This window comes from Odontomachus brunneus, unplaced genomic scaffold (assembly GCF_010583005.1).
Source record: "Odontomachus brunneus isolate Ranch 3 - 2012 unplaced genomic scaffold, Obru_v1 Obru_scaffold_002, whole genome shotgun sequence".
Lineage (NCBI taxonomy): Eukaryota > Metazoa > Arthropoda > Insecta > Hymenoptera > Formicidae > Odontomachus > Odontomachus brunneus.
Genome location: NW_022639452.1, coordinates 4003638 through 4021652, shown reverse-complemented (window position 1 = coordinate 4021652; position 18015 = coordinate 4003638). Strand labels below are relative to the sequence as shown.

The 18015-nt window shown below is 35.0% G+C and overlaps 2 protein-coding genes across 14 annotated transcripts in view; both read right to left on the bottom strand.

Annotated features, from left to right (window-relative positions):
• Positions 1-3593, bottom strand: part of LOC116841617 (retinol dehydrogenase 11-like) — an 8139-nt gene extending 4546 nt beyond the window's left edge. The window contains exons 1-6 of one of the 13 annotated variants that reach the window (XM_032809774.1): positions 3013-3587; positions 2526-2678; positions 2244-2423; positions 1035-1116; positions 576-877; positions 360-479 (exon numbers count right to left, since the gene is read on the bottom strand). In XM_032809774.1, the coding sequence (XP_032665665.1) occupies positions 360-479; positions 576-877; positions 1035-1116; positions 2244-2361 (622 nt within the window). In that variant the 5' untranslated portion in view covers positions 2362-2423; positions 2526-2678; positions 3013-3587. Of the gene's footprint in view, positions 1-359; positions 480-575; positions 878-1034; positions 1117-2243; positions 2679-3012 lie in introns of all 13 variants that reach the window. The other 12 variants (XM_032809793.1, XM_032809821.1, XM_032809842.1 and 9 more) reach the window with 12 other exon arrangements.
• On the bottom strand, positions 3013-3927 carry LOC116841660. Its single transcript, XM_032809887.1, has 2 exons — positions 3523-3927; positions 3013-3166 (listed from the first exon to the last, which is right to left on the bottom strand). Exons 1-2 carry the CDS (start codon positions 3832-3834, stop codon positions 3164-3166), a joined length of 315 nt encoding a protein of 104 aa, XP_032665778.1. The 5' UTR covers positions 3835-3927; the 3' UTR covers positions 3013-3163.
• Between the last annotated feature and the right edge of the window lie 14088 nt (positions 3928-18015).

Here is an 18015-nt window from a genome sequence, read left to right as displayed (position 1 = left end):
AAAGGTATGCAAGTAAACTCTATTTGGCATACTGCCCTCCCGGTTTTTTAATTGACCAGCTGATCAATTAAAATACGCTGATTGGCTGGATTCAAGCCTCGTCCCCTACTCCCCTACTCCCTAAACACCATCTACACAAAGGGGGGGAGGAGGCATATAAGGACTACCTTTACCCAAGGGAGCTCAGTATCAGAGTTCTCAGCCCTGATGATGCAAACTGCAACATTTGCGAAACGTCGGCATATCGCTGATTCAAGACACGACTCCATTCCGGAAGCTATACCTAGACAATTTAGGCTACTTGATTAACGGTAATAATTATTCGTGTTTTTTCGATATATTTCTGATTTCATACTTGCCTTTTAATCGACGCGCGAGTTCCTTCGTAAATAAGACGTTCGCCAATTTGCTTTGCATATAAGCTTTTAATGGTCCGTAAGAATTCTCCAGGCAGATGTCATCGAAATAGATGTCACCGTCTGCAATTTTTCAACACGCTTTGAATATTATAAGTAAAAACGTTAGCTGAATTTAAATTCTCTCTTAAAGTAGTATCAGTATCGCTTTTTACACACAGTGATGTGCAAGTGATGAAACGTTGACTATTCTGCAGTTGGGTGAGCTGGATCGTATTTTTGGCAGCAGCAAGAGTGTCAATAAAAAAGGAGCAAGATGATTTGTCTGTATCGTCACCTCGAATCCATCTTTCGTTTTCTTGTAAGGACCAACCACTCCGGCATTATTGACGAGTATATGAATGGCAGCCTCCTTCTCTATTAAGTCTTTTGCACAGGCTCTCACGTTTTCCAAGTCACAAAGATCCAAGTGGTAAACCGCGAGCTCGCCCACCAAATTTAGATACACGTCCGTCTTCATACTAAAAAATTGTCGTGATCTTAATATCGTCGTTGTATCTTAGTTGACAAACATTTAGTCGAAATAAGAATATAATTTTTGCAAGAAGAAAAGATCGGAAAGACAAAGCAATAGATAAACTTTCACGGTTATATGCCGATATGATTTGATAAATTTACTTTTTGGGTGGATTGTTTTTTATGTCCTCAACTGCTTCTTTGGCCTTGTCCAGGTTTCTACAGGCCAAAATTACTCTAGCACCTAAATAGAAATTTTAGTTAGATATATTTTATATCCATTTTTGTTACGTATACACACACGCGAGTGTAACTTCAACTAATATCCTTTTATTAACTCATCAAAACCTATGTGTGTTGATTTTTGCAATGTATAGTAAAGTAGGTTTAATTCTAATGATATAATTTACTCCTACTTTGATCCTAATGATGTCTGAAATTTCCGCTTTCGTTTTCTTTAGCGTCAAAGTAGATTGTATAATAATAGGATCTTAAGAAGCAAAGTAGGTTCAGTTGCGAATCTTTATTGAAATTTTAGCTCCTACATAGAATATATGTATTTTATAGAAATATTTAAAAAATTTAATAAATAAAACAAAAACGTCAAATAGCATACAAAACATGCATTTTATTTGTTGCATATATTTCAGACATCATCAGGATCAAAGTAGGAATAAATTATATCATTAGAATTAAACCTACTTCACTATCTTAACTTCTACTGCGGTGTAGAATTTAAGGTTCAACATAGAGTCAAAATTTCGACTCGGAAATGAGCGTCAATATCGTCAAAATAGGTTTCACCTAGGTTATAGATTATCTAAGTAGGCTCATATATTTTTAAGAGCGTCAAAGTAGCATCAAAATTTTGACAAGGTAGAGTTAAAGGTTCAAAAGAGAAATTAATGAATATCAAATCGTCAACCTAGGCTATAAACCGTCTAAGTAGGCGCAACTATCCTTAACTATCCTTAAGAGCGTCAAAGTAGTATCAAAATTTCGATTCGGATTATTTTTTTGCTAACCTTATTGGTCTAGCCATCGATTTTAATGAGTTAGAAAATAACATTAAATTTATAAAATAAAACAACCAGATCTTAGTAAACAAAATAACGTTAAATGAGGTTTTAATGATGTATTAGTGACATTAGAGACATTAATAATACGTCATTAAGACGTCATTTGATATCATCTTGTTTGCTGGGATGTAAAAGATTAAAAAAAACAATCTACGAGGAGAAAGAACAAAGACGAGAGACTTAATTCTACGTATGAATTTCTCACAAAGCCATTTACTTTGGGTGAAAAACCGTAACATCAGTCGATAACTTTAATCGTTGTATTCTTTTGACACGTTAGGTATAGTATTACCTCTTGCGTAAAAATCTCGGGCCGCCTCCTTGCCGATGCCAGTATTTGCTCCAGTTACAATTACAGTTTTACCTTTAAGACCCACTTTGCTGGTACACATTGCATTATATCGAAACATTTCGAATTGAAGAACTTATGAAAATTTGTCTGTAGCTTCACGAATTCACTTCACTGAATAATCTATCCAATTAGTTTGCGTATATATAAGCTGCTTTTTGCGAACAAAGTTCACAAATTCGCAAAGTTGTTTAATACAACGTAGTATATTAAAAGAGTGCTTACAATCACTTCAACTTGTGAGATGACTCTAAAGTCGATGTCGAGTTATCTTTTTTGCTCCTGTTATCCGAGCAGGGTAAAGCAAATAACTGATGCAATCTCAGGAGTGTGAATCTTATAATTTTGATGGGGAAGCTTTTCAAACACCAAAGGAACCTGATCGAAATGAATTTCTTGTGTATTTAAATTAATTATTATATGACCAATGCATCAGATTTGAGACTTAGAAAACTTGAGTTAAAATATAGGTTTGAGACTTAGAAAACTAGAGTTAAAATTTGAAGTTTTATATTTAAGACTTAAAAAAAGCGTATTGTCCATAGTACCTCATGGGTAAACTCTATTGTCATGTTGTAATTATAATTTTATAAATCTAATACGTAATAAGTCGGTTACATAATAATTAATTCAAAATCTACACATAAAAAATTAGTTTCGATTAAATTCTTTCAGTGTTGGGTAATTTCCCCACAAAAATGAAGAAACTTACACTCCTGAGATTGAGTACCGCGCAGGTCAATTGCATTGCTTGCCAAGATAAGTCGTAAAGAGAGCTGTGTCACTTTATTCTATCACTTTGAACAAGAATATCGTTATCGTTGAACATTGTTGCGCACTTATTATGTGTACATTGGAAAGCACTACTGTTGTAACACATAAGCTAATAAATTAAATATAAAATTAAAATTAAAATTAAAATACTAAGTAAGGCTATTGTTAGAGAATTGCGTCGAAAGTTTAATTAGTTCCGAGTATTGCATTAAAGTATGACGTAATTGATGCGATAATTATGTTGTGCTTCTCACTTGACGTGATATACTACGATATCTCATGCATCGTGACTGTTAAACATGGAAAGTATTTTAAAATAAAAATTACTGTAGTATTTTGTGACCGTGATTAAATTTAACGAAATGAAGATTAGATGTAACGAACTGAAGCTTTATCTTTTTTTTTCTTGTATTTATCGCTCGAGATGCATAGACGATGAGCATCTCACTTGCCCTAACACTCGTCGAATGTAACAGTCGCGTACGCCGTTGTAATCGATCTCGACCCGGCTAGTTCGCGCACTTGTCAGTCTCTGCCAGATCGGCCAGAGGAAAACGCCAGTCAGCACTTGAACCTCGCGTGTTATTAATACAATTGGTTGCGAAGGACAGTAACACGCGGAATTAAGCGGTGTTGACAATATGACTAACGCCGGATATATAGAAAAACTCCGGTTGCCGCGCGTTGCTATGCTGGCTAAAATCTTCTCGAACGTTCGAGAATATTTCGCGAAATATCTAGAGACTCGATGAAACGACATCAAAATGAGATAAATTTATCTTATCTGAAGAGAATTTTAAACAGATATTCTGCATGTATAAAGTGTCTAAAAATTAATGACACGATGCTCATACAGTTCATATAAAAGTCCACCAATTAAATTGGTCCTCTACCATTTTGCAAACTTTGCATTGTTAATTAAGATATTAATTAAAATAATAATTAAATATATTAATTAAAAAGGTTATCGGGGCTGAGTGTGCGGGAAGCGGGGTAGGACGAGAGTTCTGTAGGCTTCTTCAGTCTCCAAGTGGGTATACCAAATCTGTTAATAATCTTCTGACATCTCGCGGCGTGATGGTAGATCTTGAAACATACAGGATCCTCGAAAAGTATGGAAACGACTCAATAATTCGTCAGAGGTGCATCCTGGAAAAAATGTTAAATACAAAAGTTGCAGGGTTGAAAAAAAGGTATACGATGGTGACCTTGACTTTGATCTTCAGTTTGACCTTCAAGGTCAAGTTAATTTTTTTTAATTGAAACCCCTACTTTTTATTGCATATGCTTGTAGCTTATCTCGAGAGCTCTCCAAAATATTATAATAACGTATTTTTTTATTAAGTACTTTTCGAATAATAAAACTTGAAAGTTACAGTACCGCCGGCATTACCAAAGGTGTACCACGCGGAGGTTGCTTGGTCGGATTTACATCTCTTTCGCGTCTGTATGTGTGCGTGCGTGCGTGTGTGGGTAAGTGGGTGTGATATGACGACTTTCAGTCCTTATTTGTTCCTTAACTTATCATCGTAAACATCCACCCGACCACCTATGCATCCATCCATGCATACGCACGCATACACGCACGCACGCATACGTAGGTGAATCAAATATAAACCAGAGTTTTTTTTAATTTATTGAAACGATATAAAATTACAAAAAATACTTTTATATATTTTCTATATAATTTTTTTATATAATCTCTTTTAACGGAGACATATTTTTTCTATCGGATCAAAAGCTTTTTCATGCCTTCTTCGAAAAAAAAAAGATAGAAGCACAATAAGCCAATTGCGCACGAACCCTTCTACGTCTTCCTGCACGGAAAAAAAAAGATTTGGTTGAATTAACCAAATATCTGGTCGAATATGAACGATCCAGAAATTCCGATTGAAGTAACCCGAATTCTGTTTAAGTTAACAAGATTTTTGGTAGATTAACCAAACATATCTGGTTATTTAACCAGACATGTCTAGTTAAATAAGCAGACATGTTTGGTTAATCTACCAAAAATCTTGTTACCTTAAACAGAATTCGGGTTACTTCAATCGGAATTTCTGGATCGTTCATATTCGACCAGATATTTGGTTAATTCAAACAAATCTTTTTTTCCGTGTGGAATAGGAAGAACAGCCTGTTTAAAGATTGGGCCGTTCAACATTTGTAAGACTAATGAAATACTATTTATATATTTTCATATGTCTTGATATTTCATCAACATTATAAGTATCAGTTATCTTATATCCAACTATCCTGAAAAAGTAGAAAAGACTGGTTAATTCCTGACACACGAAAGCTTGAAATGATTTTTCAGCATGACGGAGCTCCTGCAAAGACCGGAGCAAGTACGACATTCATTAAACACGTTATCCAGGCAGGATAACGTGGCCCCCAATCATCTGGCCAGCGCTGTCGCCAGACTTGAATGTACTGGATTTTTTTTACATATAAAAAATCTAATTGAGCACCGGCGTAATGCTTAAGAGAACGAAATACATTTAGCTATTGCTGCGACCTTCAATTTCATTACGCCGGATATAGCGTACCGTGCAACGCGCGATATTGTTTAAAGGATCAAATTTTGTCTACGAAAGAGAGGACGTCGGACAATTCTTATATTAAATAATGAAAGTGGATTATGCCTACTGGGGATATTACTACAAAAAAAGACGTACCATGCTATGTACAGCAAGGTGGTGTAGAAATGATTGCGCCTAATCAAGTTCCTACCTCAGAGAGCCACGTGAGCCTGTTACGGAGGATAATAATTTTTCGATCGCGGCCGTCTGTCATACACTAAGAGAAAAATTATATTAAAATCAAAAAATATTTCCTTGATGGGTGCCATTAACATATTTACATAAATCAACAAATATTTCCTTGATGGGTGCCATTAACATATTTACTTAAATAAACATTGTCTTTACTTAAGTCAAATATTGTTTGCTTGATTTAAATAAACAATATTTGGTTTAAATAAAGAGAATGTAGATTTAAGTAAATATGTTAATGGCACCCATCAAGGAAATATTTGTTGATTTTAATATAATTTTTCTTTTAGTGTAGTTCGTTACTCCGCCTCCCGAAATCAGCTGTTATCATATGACTTCATCATATGAAGTCGTCAGAAATAAGTCATTTTCTTTATAATATGTCTATTAATATGTCTATTAATATGTCTATGTTCTATTAATATGTCTTTCTCTAAACAGTCCGCCTACACAATCGCTCCCGTGTGTTTACTAGCTGATACGTTTTAATTAATTACGAGATAAATATTGCGAAAATTATAAAATGGCACATAACTTTTCTGTTTTTTATTCGTTCTACATGCACATCACGGTTCCTTCGCGAGTTACCGGACATTTTGTACAAATATATGTTATTACATATTTAATTATAATTATTTATTGACAATATTTTTCTCATAAAATAATAAGACTATCTTTTTTATTACTTTTCTTTATTAAAATATTAAAGTAAAAATATTAATATTGACAATCAATATTAAATGTAACAATCTTTGATAAATCATCTGAATCTTCTGAAAAACATATATAAAAAATATATATAATCTTCTGAAAAACATATATAAAAAATATATATAAAAATCATATGTAAAAAAATAATGCAACTTGACATTTTAAAGCTGTTATAATAGCATAATTCTATTATACTTCCTAATGTATAAGTTTAGATTAAATAGTATAAAATATCATAGGTTACCATTGATATATTTGCAGATATTTAGTTAACTTTTTTAGGATGGAGGGTTGCTCGGAGAGATAATTATAGAGAAGTTCGTATTCTATAGGTTTTTAGGGTCGTTGAATCCGAATCTGAACTTAGATTTTTAAAATTCTGTGATCCAAGATGGACCCAATATGGTGGAAAGAATGATAAATAATATACATATCATTTAATTTCCGTGAAATTTGAACTACGAAACTTTTTAAAGATATTTCTTTAAGAACTGAAATCGAATATTTGAAATTCAAAATGCCGACCAAGGAAAAAAAATTTTATCTCTGACCCGACCTGATCACATCTGTTCATTTGTGCTCTCCCTTGCGAAAATGGTTCATATATAATCCATATATGTACCATATGTACCATATGGATCATATGTGGGGCCTCGATATGATTACTAAATCTTTGAGTGTTTTCTTTTTTAGAGAGTATGAAGTTCCACAGAAATTGAGTCATATTTAATTTGGTATCTTGAAAATCACCATATTTAATCCGCCATTTTTAATTTTAGATTTTTTTACTTCAAATTTGGAAAGAGCACTCCACAAAACTCCTACATACCAATTTTTGTGAATATCGGATCGATAGTTTCTGAAATACACGCATGAAGACCGTAGAGCCTTCAAATGATGCCTCCCGTCCTGAAAGTGTTAAAATGATGAGCGATTTTGAATTGCAGGCGTGATTTTGCGATAAAGATCCAATTGCGTATCACATTGCGATTCAGGAAAAGAAAATCGCAGTGCTTGCGATATGTCGCAAAGTCGCATATCCCTAGACGAGAGATGCATTTCCTCGCCCTTTTTCTTCCCTGTCCTCCATTCTTCGCGCGCTTCAGCATGCCGGCAAATCGATCGCATTAAAAGCTCGAAAACCGCAACGACTGTACGGTACATGATCACGATCGCGGCCGAGACGGTAAAAGGAGGAACGTCCACGACGAGCAGAAGAAGGAAGAAGAGCGTAGTGGCGCACCCGGCGCGATCGACTGGCATTTATTGCCGCTGTAGAACAATGCGGAATCATTGGCCAGATCGTCGTAGCTACTGTTATTGCCACCGTTACCGTCGCAGCTGACCCTTGGATGTGCCGGCGGACATCCACGGAGGTTCTCCACGGTCGCGGCGTGGCCAACGGTGCGCCGCAGGAACATCCGCCTCTGCCCGCCGGCGCACGCCGTGCGTGAGAGCTGTAATTGATAATGGGAGCAAGCGACGAGCGTACGCTCCATCACCGGCACCGACGGCACCGTCATCAACTTCGTCGTTTGTGTCGTTTCGTTTCGTAATTACTCCGCCGGAGGAAGACTTACGAGATGTTTCATCGACGAGCGTGCATGCGAACGAGCGTACGACCCGTTGATACGCCAGTCGACACGAAATATGATCTGTGAGACAAATCTCTCTGATATTTTGATATTTCAGCTTTCGTATGACGAAATGATCTTGACCTGGCCTTGGCTCTCGGCCAAGTTTTGATCTCTCTTTTCATTTTATCATTCTATACGGAAAAGAAGATTTGGCCGATTAAATGTCTGGTCGGATATGAACGATCCAGAAATTCCGAAAGAAGTAACCCGAAATCTATTTAAGTTAACAAGATTTTTGGTTAACTAACCAAACAAGGCTGTTAGTAGTAGAATAAAGGGCCATTACGAGTTCAGGTACAGCTGTTATAACTAAAAATTAGTGACACAACTCTCATTTACATTTGAGGGATATTTTCTAAATTTCATCTTTACTACTGTTACTTCTTTTTAATTTTAATAGACTTTTACATCACGACACTCTAATAAGTGCTTCGTTGAGTAACGGATATCGTTTTTGGACTAACAAGGACTACTTCCACCATATGTTCTGTTGATCTTGAAAGATTTTCTAAGTTCACTTTTCGTTCCTTTGCGTTGACCTCCGTTTCCCGTCAGCGAGGTTGTTTAACGACATCTTATTATTTTGACTCCCGTGATGGACAACTGTTTTATTGTATATATATATATATATTTGTATTTTTCTTGTTATCACTGAAAAGGGTCTGCGAATTAGACCGAAACGCGTTTGAATAAATTTACTATATTAATCAAATATCCCTCAAATGTAAATGAGAGTTGTGTCACTAATTTTTATTAGTTTTATGGTGCTATAACAGTTATGCCTAAACTCGTATTAGCCCTTTATTCCACTATTGATTAATTTCATAAAGAGTTCTTTCTGCCTTATTTTATTCAAACATATATAATTATTTAACAGACATGTTTGGTTAGTCAATCAAAAATCTTGTTAACTTAAACAGAAATCAGGTTATCTCAATCGGAATTTCTGGATCGTTCATATTCGACCAGATATTTGGTTAATTCAACCAAATCTTTTTTTCCGAGTATGTCGTAAAATATGAGTTATATGTGACATATGAACCACTCATAAGGGACGCAATCTTCATGAACTAACAAGTAAAGTTGCTGCACTGAGAAAAAAGTATTTGAGTTAATGAGACTTTGCTTGAACGAACAAAATGCGTTCAAGCAAACGTTTAGTTGATTGAACGAGTTATATAATTACTATGATGAGTTATATATCAATTAATTGTAATTTAGTCAGTAACTGTATTAATGCACTATTGTTGCATTAATACGTAATTTGTTTAATAGGTACAATATTTCTTTGAAGACGGATGATCGCCAATTTCGTCAATCCAACTGTTTTTTCTCTCAAATTTACGACAGGTACTACGTTCTTGATGGATTCATTTTCAATGTTTCATAAATATTTTAATTCACTTCTTTAGAAGATTTCTTCGGTAGAGAAGTGACTTGAAAACAGTATTAACAGTTTTGGTACAATTTTACTAGATTCAGTACAATTAATGATTTTTTACAGTGTCTTTAGACTTTTACGGTCAGTGTATCGCGTTCTTCATGTTATGCATTTATAATTATATTTGTGATTAGCAGCAATCTGATAAATTGTGCTTTGACATTCGTCATAAAAAGAATTTTTTGTCGCAACGCTGCTTGAGAATGTCGCTCCTGCGTAGGAATTCCTTTTACATAGACATTATCATTACATAGACATAATCTTTCCCTTTAACTAATCGTTGAATTTTTTTGAATAAAAGAATAAGACGGTGAAATTACGTATCGTGAGAGAAAATGCGTGGGTATATATTATTGTCAAAGCTGGTTGGATATTAAAACTGAAATGTGCATATATTACAAATTAATACCACCACTACATTTTAATAATTACAAACGTTTCACTCTCCAACTTTAGATCTTTTCAATGCAATAAATATAAACTCTATAAAAATGATGTTTTTACATAATCTGTGTCGACAGCAGTCGTCGTCATCATAGTTCATTTATCATATCACGCGCGTGATTACATTCACTAATCTTTATTAATAACTAAAAATTTTGTAGTTTGCAAAAGAGTGATGCCACTGGTGCCATGTGCCTTATTTCTGGGCAGTGAAAAATATACGTAAAATGGGCACTAAATTAAAGACCTTGATGAGCTGATTACAAAGATATAAGTTTTAGAGCCGCCCAGTGTACGTTCCAACATTACTATTCAAAAAATCCCAAATTTTAGGCTACTTTCAAACTGATATTTCTTTAGCAAAACTTAACGGATTTTAAAAATTCAAAATACTACATTTAATAAAATTAAATGAAGAATTTAATGGTATAAATTTTATGTTTCAAACTGATTGGAAGTAGAAAATTCCAATTGGAACATCAACTTCTAGTAATTACATAGTAAAACAATTTCGATAACGAAAATCCGAATTAAATGCTTTAAATCGACCGCTATTTTGGTACCGCCATATTTATTGAAAAAATATCCATGGCATGTTTTTTAAGCTAAAGTGTCGAGAACACGTTTTAGACATTTTCCCAAGCGATACTAGCACGTTTTTATGGAGAAAATAGCGGAAGAAGAAAAAATTAGCTCTAAAAACACGCGTTTTTTATTTTATTTTACAAAAATTTTGCATAAATTGCGATTTTTTTTTTATTTTCTCAACGCTATTCGATAGAGCGATATCGAAATTGGTAGGAATGGTACTTTTTATAAACAACAGACCTCATTTCCGTAGTAAAATAAACAGCTCAAATCAACGTAAAATTTCAGCACATTTGGACGATAATGGGTTAATTTGGCACCTATTTTAAGTATATTTTTCATTGCCCAGAAATGAAACACATATTGGCGTCACTCTTTAGAAAAATTTTTTGTTTAGTTTGATCTAATCTATGAGTATCCAAGAGTTCTATATATATTCTCAAACATTCTGTATACAGGCGCACTTGCTACCTGCATATAGTTCTTATTGACCTTTCAATGCTTGAAATTTTCCTCAATTGTGTTTCAATTCGCGCATCTTCGTTTATTTTCATCGTGATTACATAAAGTTATGGCGTTTATCGCGATCTCTTGTCGCTCGAGCGTCAACACGCGAACCGACAAAACGGTAACTATCTACTGTTATTCATCTGTCTTTATTTTGTTGGTTCATGTACTTCGCGAGATAACGTGAGTTAGTCATCTGGAACATATGCGATAACGTGATTGCTGCGTAAATGTGTGGTCCGCCGAGTGCGTGCGTCCGTCGGTTCATGTACGAGAATATCGACAGGTATCTCGATTAAATAAAACATATTTGCGCGATCTAACGGGCTCACTTGAATGATCAAATTCGTCATCACTCGGATCGTCCTGAAACACACATACACACATATTCTTTATTCTCGAAACTAGTTTCTCTACTCTCTTTAATGTCTACCAGGTAGCTTCGGATTTGACGTTTTAAACATATAAAAACTATGCACGCTACAATTTCCTTATTCGAACGGGCTGTTCCTAACGAGATGTACGTGCAATTACGATAATGTTTGCAACGGCTATTAGTGCGTCAGCCGCCTATTTGGATAATTATTATAAGCAGGCGTCTCTCAATATGTCATAAATCGCAGGAAGTTCCATCGTAATTAAATAGTCTTGAGAGAACATGTCGATCGATAGATTAACCATCACGGAGGAAATTACGTCCTCCACTCTCTCTCTTCTTTTCCTCTCCCCTCTCTCTCCCATTATATAAATAATGTGTGATTATTAATAACATAATTATATTATTAATATTTCTCGTAAAATAATATTCTTTATCTTATATGATAGATAATCAAAATCATTTGGCTTTACCCAATATCGATATAACCCTCACTGAGAGAAAAATATTACTTTCACCCTTAACAAAACTGTTTTGTAATTTTAATCACAAAAATAGTTAGAATAACCATCTTTCTAATAACACTTATTAAAATAATGGTTTTTCTAACTATTTAAATAGTTAATGTTATTAGAAAGATGGTTATTCTAACTATTTTTGTGGTTAAAATTACAAAATACTTTTGTTGGGGACGAAAGTAACCGTATTTTTCTCTCAATGTTCTATCGCTGAAGAACAAGAGTTCATATTTAATCGTTACCAAGCTCAATTAGCACGCATTAACGAACGTATATTAGTTGTCGTCAGGTGTATTCCAATATTGTTGAACTATTTCAACAATGTGTCATTTCGAACTCGTCGTTAGAGAGCCGATATTATATTAAACCAAAGATTCGCAAACTATGCACCGCGAAATTCCGGCGCTCCGCAAGGTCCCTTCGAGAATTTTGCGCAAACAACATTACAAACTACACATCCGCCTATTATTTTTTAGGAATATTAAACGTACACGCGTAGTTTATCGTATTGCGTGCTAATTTCTGGACAGATCACTACGCGAGTTGATCGAATTTCGAATCTGGTGCAGAGAATCAGGCCACTTTGCTACAAACAACGGAAACTATGTTTGTTTCGCAGATAATGAAAAGGAAAGTCGTAATGATATTGGATTCTGAGTAGCTAAGAAATACGTCAACTCTATTCTTGGCTACAAGTGTATTAATGATATAATAATCTGTCTTCACCTGAAAGTTAACCCAATAGATATTCAACCCAATAGACATTATTCAAGTCTATTCCCCAACATCAAGCGCTGACGATAAGTAAATAGAAACATTTTATATGAATCTAGAATCCACGTTACAGGCCATCCCTAATAGAGAAATTATTATGGTGATGGGCGACTTCAATTCTAAGATTAGATCAACAGCTCTTGACGATTACCTTCGACACATTGTTGGACATTTTGGACTCAGAGAACGAAACGAAAGAAGTCAACGTCTAATCCAATTTTGTCTTGATAACAGATTGACAATAGTAAATACCCAATTCTCATCCCAGAAGGCTCTTTACATGAATATCACCTGTGATGATAGATATTGCAATCAAATAAATTTTATTATCATTAAAAATCAATGGAGAACGGCGATTAGATCTTGCAAGACGTTTCCTGACTCCGATATTGGCTCTGGCCACCAATTACTGGTATGTAGATTTCAAACTACATTTCGAAAATATTATAGGAGATCGCAAAGGGCTATGCCCTTTCTGGTAGATGCTGTTTCTTTTGGGAACTATTTGAACACTACAGTGCTTCGAGAAAAAGAGGTTAACGCTCAGCGCAATAACGATATGTGGGAATCTATTAAAGCGCATATAACTAAAGCATTAAAAAATATCCGAATAAATACTATAAACCTATATCAATCTTAATTTCATTATTGCTCTTGATATTCCTGCACTAGCGGTACTACTCGGGACTCGGTGCAGGCAGTAGAGTGAACTACTGCACTAAATTTGTTATACATTCTGGGAATTGTTCAATAAAACATGAAATATTGGTTTAATCATCCAAATTTATTTTGTCGCCTTCAAAATAGACCCCATTTGATGCGATATACTTATGCCAACGAGTAATCCAGTTGTCAAAACACTTCTTATAAGCACTTTCCAGTATAGCCTGCAGCTTCTTCTGCGAATTTTGTTTTATGTCTTCAATGGACTCAAAACGTCTTCCACAAAGTGGTAATTTGAGTTTGAGGAATAGGAAAAAGTCACATGGGGCCATATCTGCTACGATGAATACGGTGCTTAGTCGATGACATTCGTTGAATTTTTGGTAAAAAATTCGCGTGCAAAGGTCAATATGTGGGACGGTGCATTATCATGGTGCAAAATCCAGGAATTGTTCTTCCATAAATCTGGTCTTTTCCGACGAATATTTTCTCTCAAATACGCCTCATAACGCCCAGATAATATTGTTTGTTGACTGTTTGCCCTTCCGGAAATAATTCCGAGTGGATAACACCACGCTAGTCAAAGAAAACAATCAACATGACTTTGATTGAACGAGGCAAATTTTCAATCACTTTTCAGCCTTTTTTGAATGCTTTGTACCACTCGTATGCTCGTGCTTTCAATAAAGCTGACTTAGGTCTTCTCTAACATTTTCAACGACTCAGAATAAGAAATTTCGTTGGCAACACAAAATTTGAGGCAAACTCTTTGTTCGATATTTTTATCCATTTTAAAAATCGCAAAGTACACTTGAAGTCGACTAACAAAACCAACAGCTATAAACAAACTGGTTGACAGATGGCGCCAAAACTCTATGTGACAATTAAGTACATTGGTACTTAGCCAGATTGGTAAAGACCAGATTTATGGAAGAACAATTCTTGGATTTTGCACCATGATAATGCACCGTCCCACATATTGACTTTTGCACGCGAATTTTTGACCAAAAATTCAACGAATGTCATCGACTAAGCACCGTATTTATCGTAGCAGATATGGCCCCATGTGACTTTTTCCTATTCCTTAATTAAACTCAAATTACCACTTTGTGGAAGACGTTTTGAGTCCATTAAAGACATAAAACAAAATTGTTATAGCAAAAAATTTGTTTTCATACCTTTTACGCGGGCTTTTAAAGTGAACAATTTCCGATATTTTTCGGGCTTTGAAATGTACTTCGAAAACATCGTTATATGATGTCATCGTCAATAAGAGAACGCTTTAGTATACACTCCTTGCGCTAGTGTGCGCTAGTTCAGAAATTTCATCGAAAACGAACAAACCTTGTGTATGTACACGAGTGTGCACGCGAATTCGTATCATAACGATCTTGGGATGCGTTTTGGCGAATTTAAAACGAATTTATGCACATACATACAATCTCATCTACATAATATTAGCTTTTCTTTGCTAAAAGGCGATACGCATGACAAACAGAACGCCCAGGCGACATGTTGCAGCCGCGATCTACGGCCGCGGCGCATTTTCATTTTCTGCAGCCTGCATCCCCGACGCACAGAGATCTGTAAAACTTATTAGCGGACAGTTAACGTTGCGAGTCTATCCAGTTTGACGGAGAATACGAGCGGTTGAGCGTCCTGCAAAATTGCGGTCTATATCGTGACATCGGAAACAACTACGACGGTGTTTATGAAAATTATTACGCAGCTCATTCGAGCCGTTTCGCAACAAAGATTACTTACGCGATAGAACGTTGCTGCTTACAATCGCGTTGCTTATCATTGCGACGAATAACATTGTAATGCGAAGAGTATTAACCCTTTCAGGATAGGGAGTTGCTTGGGGAAATAATTGTAGGGAAGTACATATTCCATGGGTTTTTGGGGTCGTTGAATCCGAATCTGAACTTAGATTTTTAAAATTCTGTGATCCAAGATGGCGGATCTAATATGGTGGAAAAAATGATAAATAATATATAAATATCACTTAATTTCCGTGAAATATGAAACTTTTTAAAAATACTTTTTTGAGAACTGAAATCGAATATTTGAAATTCAAAATGCCGACCAAGGAAATAAATTTTTAGATTTGACCCGACCTGATCATATCTGTTCATTTGTGCTCACCCTTGCGAAAATGGTTCGTATATGATCCATATATGTACCACATATGAGTCACAGAGGACCGCTTAATATTCTAAGGTTAATAAAAAATTTATTAGTTATAGGAAATGGCCCAAAGTTGATCAGCATATACCTACAAGGGTTATGCATATGCAGATAAAGCGTTAGTTTAATAACTGTAAGGGATTTTATTTTAGACATTAAAATTGTTGGAAAAAAATGGTCCTCTGTGGAGATGTATAATAATGAAAAAGTATTTATTTATTATAATTAATATATATATATATATATTAATATATGTGTCTCTAACGATCCCAGATTTCTGTGCCCCAAACACACACTTTACAATAAAATATGCGTATTTGTCTATATGACAATACAAAAATAATGTAAATATATACATAACTTCTTTAATATATTGTAGATACGTTATGAAATTTGATTTTACAATAATAATACTATGTTATTATTTTATACGAACATATTAATATTACATTTTAACAAGCATACCTTCAAAAGTGATCCTTTTGCAGTTTTTTCGTTACAATTTTCTCTATGAAGTTTGTTTACATGGCCTACTGTCATTACACTATTAGCGGTTGTCTGTTTATTGTAATTTCTTTATTTTCAAACAGATGACGTTTGTTTATCTTTGTTTTATAAACGGTGGTCTTTTGCCTCGCTCTCCCTTATATGGATCACATATTAGGTTTCGATATGATTACTGAGACTTTGAGTGTTTTCTTTTGGTACGTACATCAATACCATGCTAAGTATGTACAACATATTATTTTACATTATATCGATACAATGAAACATCTGTAAGATCTTCATCAGTTTCTCACTCTCATTTCTACTGATTGTTTCCACATGCATTGTAGAAACAAAATAAAGAACAATCGTAGAGTCGTATTTACATAATTTGGTATCTTGAAAATCGCCATATTTAGTCCGCCATTTTGAATTTTATATTTTTTACTTCAAATTTGGAAAGCCAAAAAAATCCTACATACCAATTTTTGTGAATATCGGATCGATAGTTTCTTTCATGCACACTGAAAAACTCATTTAGTTGAATTAACCAAAATTTAGTTAAAATAAGATGGAACAAATGTTTTGGTTGTGAGAACCAATATTTGGCACTTTGGACCAAAGGTTTGATTCTTTAAAATAAAAATTAAACAGGTTTAGTTTCAGGCCCCTGATTCTCGAAAATATATCGCACAAGGTGTTTAATGAAAAGCTACAGCATACGTAGCATGAACTAGCTTTTCACTAAATATCGTATGCGATATATTTTCGAGAATCACAGCCCAGAGAATCAAATCTTTGATAGAAAGAACGAAATTTTGACCCTCACAACCGAAACATTTGTTCGACCCAAAAACATACGCACAAATATACGGATATCGCTGCGAATCGTTGCCAATTGAGGGAAAGAGTACACTCAAGTCGCTCGCGTTCGACCCAAAGTGCAAACTTCTTTCGTTTTCTTTTTTTAATTACAGGGTTTACTTTACGACGAATTAACGTTTCTGAGTTCAGAAGTCAATTAGCTTGATAAACTTTTTAAAATGAAATAAAAAACAATTACTAATAGAACTTAAAGTGATGAAAAATCAAGATAAAACATTTGTTCGACCAAAATTTTAACCAAATTTTAATTAACCCAACTAAATGAATTTTTCAATGCATGAAGGCCGTAGAGCATCAAAAGATGTCTCTCGTTCTGAAAGGGTTAAACGAAATTCTCGATGAGGCCAGATATCGCTGCGAATCGCTGCCAATTGAGGGAAAGAGCGCACTCAAGTCGCTCGCGTAAGGGCAAAGTGCTCATGCGTTTGTGCGCGCGTTTGTACGTGTTAAGGAAATATCAAGCGTTTATAGTCGGCGCGCGTTATATGCTCGAGCGCCCCGGGTATAGATATCGTTGCTCTTTGTCCACATGGTACTTCCACGACAAAGGGCCTGCGCGTGTTGAGAAACGTTTTATAGCGACCCCGCGCATTCCTGCACTGCCGGCCGGCCAGCGTTGCTTTCTTCCACTCAACGAGAACGAGATCCAGTTACTCGTAGGTGGAACGCAATGGTTTCGCATTTCCTAGCTGGCAGCGCGATAGGCCGACCGTGAGATTCTCGTTACTACAATCTGACGAGAGAACAAGATTTTATTTAGTAAGTCTCTTTCCTTGGCCGGGTTAAACAATCACGCGTTGAGTGTTATTAAAGTGCAAATTTCCTCCGTTTCTTTTTTCTAATTAGAGGGCTTATTTTACGACGAATTAACGTTTCTGAGTTCAGAAGTCAATTAGCTTGATAAACTTTTTAAAATGAAGTAAAAAACAATTACTAATAGAACTTAAAGT

Coding starts and splice junctions, on each gene's coding strand:
- LOC116841660 (XM_032809887.1), bottom strand. CDS start 3,834: ATGTCGTTTCATCGAGTCTCTAGATATTTCGCGAAATATTCTCGAACG.